The sequence below is a fragment of the Lynx rufus genome, unplaced genomic scaffold (genome assembly GCF_022079265.1).
Source record: "Lynx rufus isolate CCGP_SWC_20201006 ecotype Redwood Valley unplaced genomic scaffold, mLynRuf1.p SCAF_5, whole genome shotgun sequence".
Classification (NCBI taxonomy): Eukaryota; Metazoa; Chordata; class Mammalia; order Carnivora; family Felidae; genus Lynx; species Lynx rufus.
Window position 1 is genome coordinate 110,816,538 of NW_025814867.1, and position 17,152 is coordinate 110,833,689.

At 39.8% G+C, this 17,152-nt stretch overlaps 1 protein-coding gene across 1 annotated transcript in view; it reads left to right on the forward strand.

Annotated features, from left to right (window-relative positions):
• The first annotated feature begins 9,712 nt into the window (after positions 1–9,712).
• Positions 9,713–17,152, forward strand: part of TOMM70 (translocase of outer mitochondrial membrane 70) — a 34,212-nt gene continuing 26,772 nt past the window's right edge. The window contains exon 1 of the mRNA XM_047099458.1: positions 9,713–10,388. Within this exon, the coding sequence (XP_046955414.1) occupies positions 10,062–10,388 (327 nt within the window). The 5' untranslated portion in view covers positions 9,713–10,061. The remainder of the gene's footprint in view (positions 10,389–17,152) is intronic.

The window sequence follows — 17,152 nt, forward strand, 5'->3', positions numbered from 1 at the left end:
GATTTCGGCTCAGGTCATGATCTTACGGTTTGTGAAATCGAGCCCCAAATTGGAATCTGTGCTGACAGTGAGGAGCCTGCTTGGGATTCTCTGTCTCCCTATCTCTGCCCTTCCCCGACTCATGGCATGCACATGCATGCTCTCTCTCTTTCTCTCTCTCAAAATAAATCAGTATTGGGTATAATGCACTATTGGGTATTTACCCTTGAGTAATTAAAACCTATGTTCATGCTAAAACCTACACGTGAATGAATATACAGATTTGATATACACAATTTATTTTATTTTATTTTTTTAATTTTTTTTTCAACGTTTTTATTTATTTTTGGGACAGAGAGAGACAGAGCATGAACGGGGGAGGGGCAGAGAGAGAGAGGGAGACACAGAATCGGAAACAGGCTCCAGGCTCCGAGCCATCAGCCCAGAGCCTGACGCGGGGCTCGAACTCACGGACCGTGAGATCGTGACCTGGCTGAAGTCGGACGCTTAACCGACTGCGCCACCCAGGCGCCCCGATATACACAATTTAGATTGCCCTCAAGAGAATTACGCTGAGTGAAAAGTCTGAAAAGAATTCATACTATATAATTTTATTTATACAACATTCTTGAAATAACACAATCATAGAGATGAAGAACAGATTAGTGATTGCCAAGGGTTAAGGATTGGGAGCAGGGGGTTGTGGCTATAAAAGCTTAGCATGAGAAAAACTTTGTGATGATGGAACAGTTCTGTATTTTGATTGCAATGGTAGTTACATGAAACATGTGTGAAAACTGCACAGAATTTTAACACACACATACAAGTGCATGTATGGCTAATGAAATCTGAATAAATTTTGTAGATTGTATCAATGTCAATTTCCTGGTTTGATATTGTCCTATAGTTATGCAAGTTGTCAATACTGGAAGAAGTGGCATGAAGGGTACATGGGACCTCCGTGTGCATTTATTTGCAACTTTCTGCGAATCCATAATTATTTCATAATAAAAGTAAAAAGAAAAATGAGTAATACTAAGAAAAAGAAACTTCTCTAAATGGGTAGCTACAAGATCAAAATGCTGTTGAGCTAGAGGTATTCAGGGATGACAATAATGAAGACAGCATAGGTTTTCAATCTCTCTGAATCCCCACATAAAAAAAGCCAGTAGAACAATTGTAGAGGAACATATCCATAGACAACTCTACAGCAAATATTGATGACAAAATGGGCTCCGCCCCCAAGTGGACAGTGTGAGTCAAACCACCAAAAGCTAAGACCTGGGACAGCTGTCCAAGCAGGAGGAAAAAGAAGGAAGCAACAGGGCATCTGCCAGACCTGAGAACAGGAGAACCACAAAATAGCCAATAGTTTGGCAAACATAAGGGACCAGTTTAAGAATAGTGCTAATCTTTCATCCACCAGCATTGCTAAATTATTTTATTATTTCTAGTAAATTATACTTTTGGGGGGGTTCTATGGAGACAACCAGATTGTTCATAGATAATGAAAAGTTACTTCTTCCTTTCCAATCTCCTTTTATTTCTTTTTTTTGTCTTATTATTTTGTCTAACACCTTCAGTACTGTGTAATAGAACCTGAAATCCCTGACTGATTCTTGACTTAAAAAAGAGAAAAGTACTAACATTTCATTGTTAGGTATGATAATTTGTTTAGACTTCCAGATGATCTTTATAAAGCTTCCATAATAAAAATGTTTTTATAATTGTGTCATGGGCAATTATGGCAAGATAGTAACATTGGTTAAATCTTAGTAGAAGATGGTGGTAGAGTAAAAATAATTGCAACTTTTTTGCTACTTCTCCTATGGAAAGTTGGAGTCTAATTCACCTCCCCATGAATCTGTGCTGGCCCTAGTAACATGTCTGACCCATAAAATGTGGCAGAACAAGGCTTTACAAAGCTATGCAGCTTCTTCCTAGGGCTCTTGGGACATTCTCTCTAGGAACCCTGAGATGGCCCCGACTGCCATGCTGGAAAGGCCACAAGAAGGTGTCCCCCTGAGTAATCTGAAATGCATCCAGTCTTCAAGCCATTTTCACCAAGGTGTCAGGCACTGAGTGAAGCTTTCTGGAACCCTCCAGATCAGGCCATCTGCCAGGAGTATAAACCATTGACACCAACAGGAGAGTCAATCAAGCCTTGCCCAAACTCCTGAGCAATAAAACTTTAAGATATAATAAAATGGTTGTTCAAAGCCACTAAGTTGCTTTAAGCCACTGCTACTTGGGATAGGTTGTTAAGCAGCAATAGGTAACCAGAACATAGACACAGAAACTATCTTTTATGGTTTTACATTTTTTCATAATTTAGCAAAATTGAGTCTCCTCCTCATTGCTGGATTTGAAGCTAGTTTCCACTGGCTTGGAAAAACAACAAAAGGTAAAGATAGGGGAAGTATAGCCTAGAGGTCCTCAGGTTCAATGCTAGATCAAGGCTAAGATCAAGTTTGTATAACCAAGGTTCCTAGTCTAATAGGAATGAATTAGAAAATGGTACCCTTTTTTTTGGTGGATATTCCACTGCAGGCTGATCACTTAGTGATGGACAGTATCTTCATGCAATTCAGAAAAAGGAGCACCTTTCTCCAGGCAGACACAGCCTGATACCAGACTGAGGAACAAAATGCAGGCTGGACCTTAGCCCCCACTTGATCCAGCCTTCTTGTGTAGGGCACAATTCATGTAACCTATATATAATATCTTTATAAGTATAGGCAAGGCAACATTTCCACATGTGCAAATGACACAAATTCTTGTGGGTGGTGATGAACTAAACTGATGAGGATAGAAAGATCTTAACAAATCTGTGAGTGGGCAGAAAGGTAGCAAATGCGTGCATCAAGTATATGCATGCACAATCAGTCACAGCTAAGGAGAGGGAGCTAGGGTTAAGGATAAATGCAGAGGTTCCTTCTGACAGCAAAAAGAGCAGCTACTTGATTGAATCATAAAGTGACATTCCCCCTGAGAACAAAGAAGTACCACCCACTTAACGGATGCTTTGATGGAAGTTGAATAAGGCGGAATCCATCAGGAGAAAAATTAGAGAAAAATTAACAGCATGAGGGCTCAGAGGAAACATGGACTTCTATATATCATAAGTAGGGTATGAAGGACAAACCAGTCAGGTCCCAATGGAAGCAGCTTCAGTGGTGCAGATGGTAACAATGACTACAGCATGCTTGGACTGGAAACCAGTAGACAGGATGATGGTGGATGGTGGGGAAGCAGACTATTTCTGGTGATGGCAGCAGTGACAGCATGAGCTGGTCTCTTAGCTGATACCTGTGGTTGGACAGCAATGGTGGCATTAGATTATTAATTTTGGCAACAGTAATGGAAATGAAGCAGCAGTCAGGGAATTGTTCAACAAACTCTTCACCAACTCTTTATTCAGCACTGACCACGTTTCAGGTATCATGTTGGGTGGATAAAATAAGTATGTTAACAAACAATTATTATGTGCTCAGCCACGTAATAGATGTAGGAGCACAAAATGACCAGAACATTATTTCCACCCCTCAAGGACTCAGAATTGAATATGGGTAGCACATGAGAACAAATAATTATGGCAATGTAGGAGTTGTGAGGGGGAAATATATATTGTTGTGCAGGTCCAATGCAGGAAGAGAAAGCATATCCCTTTGCTCTGACATGTAGCATTACAGGAGACATTGTGTTATGCACTATATAAGATAAAAGATGAATCAGATATACCTTCTGATCTAGGATGATTATAGTCTAATAGATGAGGCAGGACAAGTATAATTCTATAAAACAAGGTAAAAAGAGTTCTGTTTTAAGAAAGTTCCAGAGAAGTATTTTGGGAGTTTAAAGGAAGGCTCATATATAGTAGATATACTATATATACTATTAAAATAGACTATTTTAAGTAAATGAAAATTCTATTTATTCTATCCTAAATGTCATTTTTTTCCTTTTTTGATACCCTTAAATATCATTTCCTTAAAACAGTATCTATTGAGTGCTGACTATATGCTTTGGCCTGAATGTTCGTGTCTCCCCTGCATATACCAAATTCTTAGGTTGAATTCTTAACCCTAATGTGATGGTATTTGGAGATGGAGCCTTTGGGAGATAATTAGAATTAAATGATATCATGAAGGTGGGTGGGGCCCTGGTCCTATGCAATTAGTGCCTTTCTAAGAAGAGGCACTAAAGAACTTGTGCACATAAGCACTCACTCTCACACGCTCTCTCTCTCTCTCCCTTAGTTACCACACAAAAAAAAAGAGAGGTCATGTGAGGACATGCCAGGAATAGAGCTTTCACTAGAAACCAAATTGGCCAGAACCTTGATCTTGGACTTCCCCGCTTCCAGAACTGTGAAAAATAAATTTCTGCTGTCCAAGTCACCCAGTCTATGGTATTTGGTTATAGCAGCCCTAGGAGACTAATACAGATTTTGGCACAGTGAGTGAGGCACTATTCCCCCAAAACTCATGTCCTCACAGGTAAAATACATTCATTTCATCTCAATAGCCCCCAACTACTCATTCCAGCATATACTCTAAAAGCTAAAGTCCAAAGTCTTGTTTCAACATCATACAAATCAAACATGGATGACAGAAAAAAACTGAGTGAGACTTATGATTTATCCTGAGGCAAAATTCCTGTCCAGCTGTGAACCTGTGAAACCACACGTTAATTCCTTCTGAAATACAATGATGTGACAGACAGATTATAGACATTTCCATTCCAAAAAGGAGAAATATGAAAGAAGGGTTGAGTGGTCCCAAAAAAGTTCAAAATTTAGTAAGGCAAATTCCATTAGATCTTAAGGCTCAAGAATAATTTTCTTTGTTTCCATACTCTGCCCTCCAGGCCCAATTGGGTGGCAGGGTCACCTCAGTGAGGGAGGGGTACAGCCCAGTCCATGCAGCTTTCTACAAGGGTGACTGCCTCTGAGGCACCTGGTGGGCTCACCCTTTGAAATAGAGGAGGAACCAGCCCTGCCCTCTGACTCTGTAGTGGGAATGGCAGTCTTCATTTTTGAACAGCCTCTGGGGTCATTGTTCCCTTTTGAAAGATAAGGCATGCTTATAGCAGAGTAGCTCTATGGTCCCATATGGTCATATATCACAAAAGTCCAATAGCCTTCCTTCATTCTGCCGTTCCCCCTTCATTTTGGTCCTCTTTAGTCCCAGCTGGCAGTGTTTCTTCTGGTATTACTCCTGGCTCTGCTGAGATGGCTGATGAAGCTCATGAGTTGTACTCAAGATCTATCAAACAGTTGTTCAGCCATACCATTAGTGTTTCTTTGAGAACAAGCTTTCTCATCTTTTGCAATATGGATAGGCTAAGAATTTTCCAACCTCCAGTTTTTAGTTCCTTTTTACTTAACAGTTTCTTCTTTGGTACATCTCTCTCCTCTTCCATTTTACTGAAAGCAATAGGAGGGACCCAGACCACAGCTTCCATATCCAATTTTATCACTCATAAGTTCTACCTTCTACAAAACACTAGGACACAATTCAGCCAAGTTCTTTGGCACTTTATAACAAAGATCATTTTCCTCCAGTTTCTAGTAACCTGTTCCTCATTTACTCTGAGACCTCACTGAAAGAGCCTTTAACATCTATATTTCTACCAACATTCTGTTCATGATTATTTATGTATTTCAGTAAGAAAATGGATGCTTGGTCTCCATCTCTCACTTTTTTCTTTCTGAGCCCTCAACAGAATTGCCTTAAATGTCTTTGTCTACCAATAGTTCCTTCACAGAAATCTTGGCTTTTTCTAGCACATAACTGAAAACTCTCTCAGCCTCCACCCATCACAACTCCAAAGCCACATCCACATTTTTAGATATTTCTCACAGCAGCACTCCACTCCTAGTACCAAAATTTGTATCACTTAGCATGCTCCAGAGAAACAATCTATTGGATATATATGTTTATAAAGATATTTGTTATAAGGAAGGGACTCATGCAATTATGGAAGCTGAGAAGTCTCAAGATCTGTAGTTGAGAGACACGCAAGAAAGCTGATGGTGCAAATTGCAGTCTGAATGCTGGCAAATTCAAGACCCAAGAGCCAATGCTTCAGTTAATTCCAAATGCAGGAAAAACAAAAAAACAAAACAAAACAAAACAAAACAAAAACCAAAAAAAAAAAAACAAAACAAAACAATGTCCCAGCTACAGGCAGTCAAGCAGTGGAACCTCCCTCTTACTGAGGGAAGATCAGCTTTTTTATTCCTTTCAAGCCTTCAACTGATTAGGGCCACTCACATTAGGAAGAGCAATCTGCTTTACCTAAATGTTAATCTCATCCAAAAACAGCCTCACAGACACACCCAGAATAATATATGGCCAAATATCTGGGCACCGTGTGGACTAGTTGACCAGATAAAATTAACCCTTACACTATCTTCTGGGCTCTGGAGTACAAGATGAACAAACTTTTTGTAGAGTTTATGTCCTATGAGGGGTCACATAAATAAATAATTTCAAATACTGCCAAGTGCTATGAGTGTTGACCAATAAAATAGATGAAGTGTATGGAAGGAGGTGGGGGTGGGCAGGCATTTAACCTTATAGGAAGTAGAGAAGGTCTAAAAGTTTCTGAGCTCAAGAATGAAACTGGAGTTATGCTTTGGAAAGAGTAATCTAGTCGCTAGGTGCAGAGTAACACATAGAAGAGAGGTTCTGGAAGCTGGGAACCTAATACAGCATTCAGAAAAGATAAAATAGAGAAAAGAGGGTCTGTGGACTCACTGGAAGGCTTGAACACCAATCAAGCAGCTATCTACCAATTCTACAAATAATAAAGTCTTTCACGTAGCAATGACAATTAAGGGCATAGAATTATACAATTTTAAAGCTATGAGGAGCCTTAGAAATGATCTAATCTGGGGCACCTGCGTGGCTCAGTCAGTTAAGCGACCGACTCTTGATAATGGCTCAGACTGTGCTCTCACTGTCTTGAGATCCAGCTGCTTAGAGCCCCAGATAGGGGTCCCCACGGGCTGAATGCGGAACCGGCTTAGGATTCTCTCTCTTCCTCTCTCTCTGCCCCTCCCCCACTCATGCTTTCTCTCTCAAAAATAATAAACATTTTAAAAAAAGAAATCATCGAATCCACTGGTCACATCGGTGCTCTCACTCTTTCTCTCTCTCTCTCTCTCTCTCACACACACACACACACACACACACACCTCAGTAGTATTAAAATCTAGAATGAGAACTCGGGTCTTGCGACACCTGGCTGGCTCAGGCAGTAGAGGATGCAACTCTTGATGTCACAATCACGGGTTCAAGCCCCATGTTGGGTATAGAGCCTACCTAAAACAAAACAAAACTCAGGTCTTTTGCATCCCAGTCCATTAGATGTTCTACCTCATTCAACTGACTCCTAAGATACAGACCAGAGAAGAGATAAAGAAATCTTCTATTGAGTTCCATGAATCTAGCAAGAGAAAGAAAATGTCTGTGTTCACATACACAAAACTTCAGTTTTCTTAGAAACAATTTTACTTCTCTCCTTTCAAATTTTAGAAATAGAAAATTAAGCAGTGAATGTCTGCTATTTTGCAACAAACAAGATACAAAGAAGACCTTAAATATTATCTAGTTAAATCTTTCATATAAAGGTGTGAGAGGTGTGTTTTCGCTATTTCACAGCTTAGAAATTTATGCATCAGGTCAATAAGGTCATAGAACTAGTGACATGCAGTTCTATATTATAATCAATTAGGAAATGATAGAGAAAATGGGAAACAAGATGAATAGGCTAGGGAATGAAAATGTTATGTTTAACAAATCACAAAAGAAACAAGAACAAATTCATTTACTGATGACAACCTTAAAAATCAAACCAACAAAAGCAGCCCTTTAGATAAATATTAAAGTGTTTCAAGAAACTCTAACACTGATGTCTTTGGAAAGGGGACCTGGGTGGCTGGGGACAGGGAGATTTTTCACAGTAAAACTTTTATAACTTGTATTGCAACCATAACAATGTTACCTATTCTGATAAATAAGTAACAGCTAAAAATAAAAACCTTCAAATAACTTAGTTCCTGCCAATAGTAATTACTAGCATTCTACAATCCCCCGAGGCTGCTGAAAAATGGAAATTTCAAGAAAGAAAAATCCTAATTCTATTCTGAAGAGGCAAGGGTGAAATTACATTAAGGGTCAGAAGACTTTCCTTTGAGGTTTGGGAATCAAGAAGGAAGAGGACTACCTACCCCAACCACTATTTGATCAACTCAATTCTATTGCTATTATTTTTAAAATTTTTTAACGTTTATTTATTTTTGTGACAGAGACAGAGCATGAATGGGGAGGGTCAGAGAGAGAGGGAGACACAGAATCCAAAGCAGGCTCCAGGCTCTGAGCTGTCAGCACAGAGCCCCACGCGGGGCTCCAACTCAGGGACCGTGAGATCCTGACCTAAGCCGAAGTCGGATGCCCAACTGACTGAGCCACCCAGGCGCCCCAATTGCTATTATTTTTAGCTCATCTTTTAGTCTGTTACTAAGGAATCCCTTTACCTGAAAGCAATTTACTAACTGGAATCTACATGAAGCGGGAGAAAAGCAATGATCCTGAAACATTCAAATCAGCCCATTCTAATTTAATCCGTCTATTTTGGTGCCACTTACTACATTGTATTTCAATCTTTATGTAGCTCTACTGTGATGTTGAAAATTCTGTTGTGCCCCAAAGCAAAATGATCATTTCTAAATTTTTATTATAAGGGTTTGCAGACCAGTGTATTTGAAATAGGGAGTCATAGCTCTGAATTGATTCTCTAGTAATACCTGCCTTTTCCAATTGAAAATACTATGACTTCCGAAAAATTCCTTGCAAGGGAAATGCTTGTATTTTAAGATGTCTGGTCCAGAGCACGGGGAAAGGACTTGACAAAGCTATTCGATATATGAAAGCTATGGATTGACATTTCGGTTTAGGAATGAAGCAAGAAATCTGAGACAGCTAGTGCAAAACACCCAAGGCAGCGGGCGGATCAAAGCACTGCGGGGGGCGCGGGTGCTCCCGGGATCGCGATGTGGGCTGGTGTGTCAGGAGAAATCCAGCACAAGGCACAAATATGTACTGGAAAGCCGCTAGTAGGTGGGAACTCTAGGTCTTCGCATTTCTACCCACTCAGTTCCCGTACATCATCATCGCTTTCGTAACTGGTGCAGACGGTGAACCATAGGGACTCAAGCCGTTTTGGCCGAAGCAAATTTAGATTTACCCGTTTCCCCCAACTCTGATTTCTGCTATCTGCCCCCAATCTAAATGCCTCCAAACTAAAATCTGGCCATAGTACAAATAAAAGAATCAGTGACACAACAGGCTACCTATAGCTTTGAGCTCTTCTTTCATACACCTTTACAAGTCCTTCTAATCCACTGGCTTCACAGACATGAAGACATAAAACCAAGCTACAGGACCTGAGAATCTAAGAAGCGCCTACGTGGCTGAAACGGGAAAACGAGGCCCAAATTCTACCAATAAATTGGGCTATTTGGGCTACGCCCCGCCCACTGCTCCTGCCAGCCAATAACATTCACAACTCTTCAGCCACTCCCGCCCATTCGTAGGGCTGCTGCAAATCCTCCACTGACCGCCTGCGCACTGTAGATCCGACTTATATGCGCCCCTTCTCCTCTTCTCAAGATAAGAGGACCCTCTGAAGACGGAGAGGACGACACTGGCTACCACTGGAGGCCGAAAACTCCAGAAGCTAGTGTCACAAACAGCGAGGGGGCTTAAAGAAAGAGAAGGAGCCACTTACGACGACTCTCTCCCGCCCTGTTCCCCCTAACCCGGAAGTAATTCTCCCCTATTTCCGTTCCCGCCTACGGTTAAGACGGGAGGAGAAGGACGGTAGGGTCTGGCCCGGCATGCCCTGGGCTTCCGGTGACCTCTGGCCCTTTTCTGTCGTCCGCTCTTGCTTCCCAGCGTGCTCGCTCGCTCGCTCATTGCCTCCCTTCCCTCCTTCTGGTCTTCCTTCGCACGCTATCTGGTGACTGAGGCGCCCGCGACCAGCAGTGAGGCGGTGGCGGAGGACACTCAGTCATGGCCGCCTCTAAGCCTGTGGAGGCGGCGGTGGTCGCAGCCGCTGCGCCTAGCTCCGGGAGTGGGGTGGGCGGCGGCGGTGCGACTGCAGGCCCCGGCACTGGGGGCCTGCCGCGATGGCAGCTGGCGCTGGCAGTCGGGGCTCCCCTGCTGCTAGGTGCAGGTGCCATGTACCTGTGGAGCAGGCAGCGGCGGCGCCGGGAGGCTGGGGGCCGAGGAGACGCCGGCGGTTTAAAGCGCAACAGCGAGCGGAAGACCCCGGAGGGAAGGGCCAGTCCGGCCCCGGGCAGCGGACATCCCGACGGCTCCGGTGCTCACCTGGAAATGGTGAGAAGTAGCCCTGGGCCGTGGAGGTGGAACCCAGCGGGTGCAGCCTTTTCTTGACGAGTTGTGCAGGTCAGGGGGCTTCCCGTCAGACGAAAGCTGCCTGGAAGCACATGAGGTTAGGGACGCACATTTCTGGATGCTTTTGTAGGGATTGGAATAGCCCGAGGGCACAGGTTAGCGGCCTTCTTTGACAGTTTCCTTTTAGTTTCAGAAAAATACATATGTGGGGGTTTTTTTGTTGTTGTTTTTTGTTTTTTCTGAGTGACACAGCATTTATCTCTGGTGTTTTGGGTACGGGGGATATTTGCAAATGTGATGATTGTGTTTAACTAGTGAGGGAAGCCAGATTCCATGAATGATTAGTACATTGTGGTTGATAGGAATTGTGATTTCCAAGGCCTAGAATTTAATAGATAATAACCTTTAATAATGAGCCACCCCGTTATTTGAAGTCTTAGGGTATGGGATGGGTAAATACAGTGACTGTTGGTTGGCAAAGCGAAATGGTGTTGAGTAGCATTTGCTTTTTTATCTATGGGAATGAGTTTTTAAACTTTCTGGGTAGAAGCATCTTAAATTCGTTTTTAAATTTTACCTGAAAAATTACCAGACCAAGCCTGGCCTGCGTGATAAAGGTTCTTTGATGTCAGGCCACGCATCAGAGTATCTGCTGAACTACTTTGTATGGTTTTGTTGAACAGACTGTTAAATCCTTTTGGTATCTGACAGCTGTGGGCAATTGACCTGGCTACATTTAACAATACTGGGATAGGGTGGGGTGGAGGATTTTATCTGCCTCTCGGATTGTACAGTGGTAATTCCAGAGTAAATCAGAGTTCATTGAAACCTTTGATCAAAAAACTCCCAGTTAAATACATTTGCAAGTCATTTCCACCTTACATTATTCAGGTTAAAGACATGGTTTTGCTAAGTAGTCAATCCTCATTGCCCCCTCACCCCAGCTTTTTTTTTTTTTTTTTTTTTAATGTAGAAAAATGCAGTGTAGTAAGCTGGAAGAACCTATGGACTGTGAGAACTAGGAAATGTGCACTCTATGGTGGGCTCTCCAGCATAGTCACCTTGGGAAAGTCATTTGATCACTCTGATCTTAGTGTCATCCCATACAATAAGAGAATTAAAATACTCTCTTTCAGTCTCATTTTTTCCAGCCCTGAAAATTGGTGATTCTGAATGCTAATGACAAATCTGAAATTCTCTGGTCATTTTTATTTCATTTGTTAGTTTAACTTTAATCACGGAAGAATAATGAATGAATGAGAAATATATAAAAGCTTTTAGTTCTATAATCACTAAAAAAAAAATAATTCTTACACATGAAACTTTTTGACATTTTTTTGTAGTTTCAAAAACTTCTGTGTCTCACTCATTCGGTGTTTGAATTTAGTACACCATTGGTATAGAATTTAGCAAACTGTCTTACAGATTTTAGACTTTCTTGAGTCCATTTTTAGTTTTTCAGCATTGCCTGGGATAACAGGGTGATGATTTTTAAATTTTTGGAGTGTTTTGTCGTTTTATCAGAATAATTTTTTATTAATTCACTGCTGCTAAAAATTAGATTTTAAGATTGACTTCTTTGTGTAACTTGAACTGCTCTAAAATGATTTATTATTTTTGACCTTAAACTGAGCAAAACACACATATGGTTGTTCACCTTGTGGAATTTGTGGGCTTATATTCTTGCTTTGAATTACTAAATGATTCTTCACTAAAGCAACAGTAGAAATGTCTTTTCCATTTTTGTAAAGGAAATTTGTGTTTTTACTGATGGACCAATAAATACTGAAAGACTATTTTTTGTCTTTTTTATAGTCTGGTCCTTAGAATTATTATTAGATTTATCTAAATATAACTGACCACTAGTTATAATTTATTTATTATCTGTGGTTGGAGAAATTGCTTTATATTTGAATAGCACCTTTCAGTTGGCAACCTTAGTGGGTTTTGTAAATAAGGAAGTCATTTGTTTCAACTGATGGAAAAACTGGCAGAATCCTGATGCTGTGTTCTTTCTCCACCTGAGCAATAGCTATAATTTTTAAGGGAATGAAGGAATGGACAAATACTGTCTATTCAAGGTTCAGTGAATAAAAGAGAAAATCATTGTTTTTTGTCTGTTGGCCTATGTTTGCCTTAATGTAAAATGAACTAATAAAACTGGCTGGCTTGAGATTTTTGTGTACAATGTAGACTGTATCCAGTTATCTTTTTTTCTGGAATAAACACCGGAAAGTAAAAGCAGAAATTCATATTTCTGTTTAATTAATGGGGATTTTAGGATTTCACTAAAGAAAGTCATCTAATTACAGTTGATAGCATCTGACATTGAAATACTTCAAGTATTAAATCATGTTCCATTTGGGGGCACTGGAAAACCTACCACAAGGTGCTGTTTTGCCTCAGTAATGGTTTTAAAAAGACTTGAAGAATTACAGATTTCCAAAGTTGGATAGATTCTTTGAAGATCATCTTATCCATATGGCTTCTCAATCTCTGAGTCTCTGAGGTATCACAAGGGACTACCACACCCACATATATACCAAGTATGGTATTCTGGCTGCACAGATGTCTTAGGTATTTTTTTTTTTCAAACAGAATTTTTTGAAAGGTGCATTTATTTAAAACTTTGATTGGCTATAGTAGCGTTCTATCCTGTTGTTTTTTAATTTGATAAAAAAAATAGCTATTCTGGTGTTCAAGCTTTTTTAATGTTACACAGTAGTTATCCCACATGAAATGGTTAGAAACCACTAATCTAAGTCAGCCCTCTAGAATGGGAAAGGAGAAATGTACTTAAGCATTTTAATTAGGAGAGCAAAGACTGAGTGACCTGGTGTTTTCAGTCATCTTTGAAATGAAGTAATTCTCTCCCCTCAAGTGATCTGTTTCTAGTCATTTTTTAAAAATCAGGGTCACTGGGGCACCTGGGTGGCTCAGTTAAGCATCTGACTCTTAGTATTGGCTCAGGTCGTCATCTCATGGTTTATGCGATCAAGCCCCACATCAGGCTCTGTGCTGACAGCACGGAGTCTGCTTGGGATTCTCTCTCTCCCTCTCTCTGCTCCTCCCCCACTTGTTCACTCTCAAAATAAATAAACTTTAAAGAAAAACCAGGGTCACCAGTGACATTTCTATGTAACTAAGTACAGTGAACACCTTTCAGTCTTTATCTTAACTTGATCCTTGGCAGTATTTTACATTGTCTTCTCTTAATTTCATAACTTTTCCTGTGGCTTCTGACACATTGTATTCTGATTTCCTTTGCCTTTTAAAAAATTCTTGATACCTCCCTTGCTGATTGTTCTTGGTCTCCTTTCCAGGCTCTTTTCTCTACCTCTTCCTTTTGGTGACCTTCATGGTTCTATCATAAGCATTCTCTTACTTTCCACACCTTCACTGGATGCTTGCTTGCTGTGCAGGAACTTATCACGTATACTGATAACTTCCTAATTTCTTGTGTATAGCCTACACTGTACTCTCAAGAGGCCCAAATTTAAGGGGGAATTCTCACTTCATTACCTTACAGGTATTTCACATCCAGACTCCTTCCTGTTTTTCTTGAGAATACCAACTAATGTGCCTCATCAGACTACTTTCCTAAGCCAGAGACTTGGATATCATCCTTAACTTTTAACTATTGGCATATTCTCGACATCTAATCCAGAAAAACATCCAGAAGAGTTTTAAGCCTGACTGCTACATTCCCACGGCCATTATTTCTCAACTGAATAACTGCTACTCTCATTGTCTTCCTTGAATCCATTTGTCACTACCAGAATGAAATCCTGACAGTTATGTGCTTAAAATCATTAAGTGGTGTTCTGTTCATTGCCCAACAGATAAAATTCAAATTCATCATCATTTAAGATCCTCCATGATCTTGATCCTGTTTACCTCTTCAACTTTATCTCTTGACATTTCCTCTTATTTCTTGGCTTTGGATGTTCTGTGAACACTGCCTAATACTCTACCTTCTCATCCTTCAAGTCACAACATGTAGATCATTTAACCTTTTCTGAACCCTTTACCTGGGCATAGGTTATGTGATTACATAACACTGAACTTTTCCCTTCCATAGCACTTACCACGTAGTACTAGAGTTGCTTATTCATATCTTTCCTACTATACTCTTGAATATGTGAAGGCTGGGACTGGCTCTATCTCACTATTCTCAGAACCTAATAAATGCCTTGTACAAAGCAGGTGTTGAGTCAGTGTACCAATGAAGCTTCATTCTTTGACGTGTGTGTGTGTGTGTGTGTGTCCACATCTCCACAAGTTGAATATTTTTTCAGAATTCAGCTTTTCATTTTATTCCACCAGTCAACCTAGAACTTGGTGTAACAGTCTTAAACCTTACTTAGACATTATTTTTATAAATCACTTGATTTTGTATGAACTACAACCATAATCCTGCAGAACCTGCATTCTTACAAATGAATTCTTAGGTAAAGAGTGTTCTGTATTATGATTCAGTGGGTGGGGTTGGTTGTAGATTTTGGAAATATTGGGATATAATACGGGAAAGGACTTATTATCTCAGGTGTTATTCATATAATAGGTTTTATTCATATAAAAGTAATATTTGGTTGATAAAAGTATTTTTAAAAGACTTTCTCATGCTATAAGTTTTCCACAGTTGATTGCTACTTCTGTTAAGCTGGGATTCGAATTTTTAAATATGCTTTTGGAATTTGGTAAATTTAAGAGAATGAAGCCATTGAAAAGAAACAGTGTTAAACCACTTTGTCTATATTTTGATATATGTAAATGTGTATTATGGTGATACCCATTTTATTTTCTTACACATAGATTACCTGATTCCAGCTCATTTCCTTTCACAGTAACTATATGTGATTATCAGAATAATATTTTGTAAATATTTGCTGAGCATTTACAGTGAGTCCTTATTGCCAAATGTCTATCACTGAAAGCTTTCTATAATGTAGTCAATGTTACCATTGCAGGACTTGTCTTAAAGGACCCTTTCTGGTCTGAATTGTGTGTGTGTGTGTGTGTGTGTGTGTGTGTGTGTGTGGTTTTTCCTCCTTGGAGTATTTTCCTGGCTGTTCTTTATTAGTCATTTTTGTTCCAGAGCACATTCCTGTAAGTAACCTTCACTGACTATCAAATCTCCATTACTTTTTTTTCAACTTTGTATTCTACTAAATTTACTGGCATTATACCTTAATATCTGTTCCTTTGGTCTTTAAATGTTACTTGTTTTTTTCCAGAGTAGATTAGCCTCTGCAAAAGGTACAGGGTAGATTTGTAGGTTTTGCCTTTTGTTTGACAAGTTCTAGCACAGTGCTTATGGAGAGGAGACCTACATATTTACTGTGTTTTTCATTGTTTCCTTTTAGATTTATTACCTGAGTTACTTGTTTTTAATTCTTGTGTCTTACCCAAATACTTTTGGATATGTGTGTGTATATTTATATGTAGTTGCTACTTTGATTCTAATAATTTTCTGGTTATTAGTTACACAGTTTACTAATTACCGAATCACATTTTCCCGATGTGAATTGGGGTTTCGGGTTTTTTAATCAGTGGTGATTCTTTAGAGAAGCTGCCAATCTACTTGTTTCTTGACCTGCTTCTAGTGTTCCTTCAGGGTAAAGACTATCCTGTTGATTGTGGAGTCATATCAAATGTGCTTTTTATTAAAATGAATTCAGTTATATTTCCTTGGCATAAAGAAAGAAAAAGATCTAATTGTGCTGATGACTCTCTTTGTCTTTTCATTTAAAGACCTTTTGCCCTAAAGTTAGTAGTTAGCAAGATAGGATATCTGAATCTGTTTTGTTTCAGTTCCAGAGTGTGAATCTGGATGTGATTGTAATAATATTCTTCATAAAACGTGGATGACAATCCATGCAGTACAGAAGTAAAGTTTAGGCAACCTGGAGTGGAATTGCTAGAGTTTGAATCCTGCCTTGAGCAAGTTACTCAGACTGTCTGGCCTTCAGTTGCTCTTTATGTAAAATGAGGATAGTAATAGCACCTACCATGCATCTCCAGTGTGGTGCTCTGCTAAAGATTTGTCAAAAGTAATTTTGACAGTTGATTTTTTTAAATGTTTATTTATTTTTCACAGAGACACAGTGAGCAGGGGAGGGGCAGAGAGAGGGAGACAGAGGATCTGAAGCAGGCTCTTTGCTGACAGCAGAGAGCCCGATGTGGGGCTCGAAGTCAAGAACCACAAGATCGTGACCTGAGCCAAGTCGTGCTTAAGGGACTGAGCCACCCAGGTGCCCTTTTTACTTAATGCATTAACTTCAGGATTCCTTGTGAGATTTGGCTTCAAATATTTATTGAATTCATTTAGCAGAATCACATGGAATCATGGAGTTAACTCTGCTGAACCGTTATTCATTATGAAAGAGATGGAATTTACCCAAATCATGCATGGGGGAAAAAAACTAAGTTTTCTAGTAGACCATTTTAAATCATACTTTATGTGACATACTAGGCAGATGTCAACATCTTTTTCATAGTTCTTCTGTATTCTAAGCAGTATTGATGAAGTTTGAATTTACACTCATGTATGAAAATTGAGTATGTGGCTGAAGTGGAGTAACGAAAGTTTGGAGTCTTGTGTGTAGGTCTTGGTGGTGGGAAGTTACTGGAAGGTTTTGAGCAAGGAATGACATGATACAATTTACTTGTTAAAAAGAATTTTCAGAGCAATTAGAAAATAATTTGTTGTAATAAATGCAGAGAGAGCTGCATTTTCACATAAC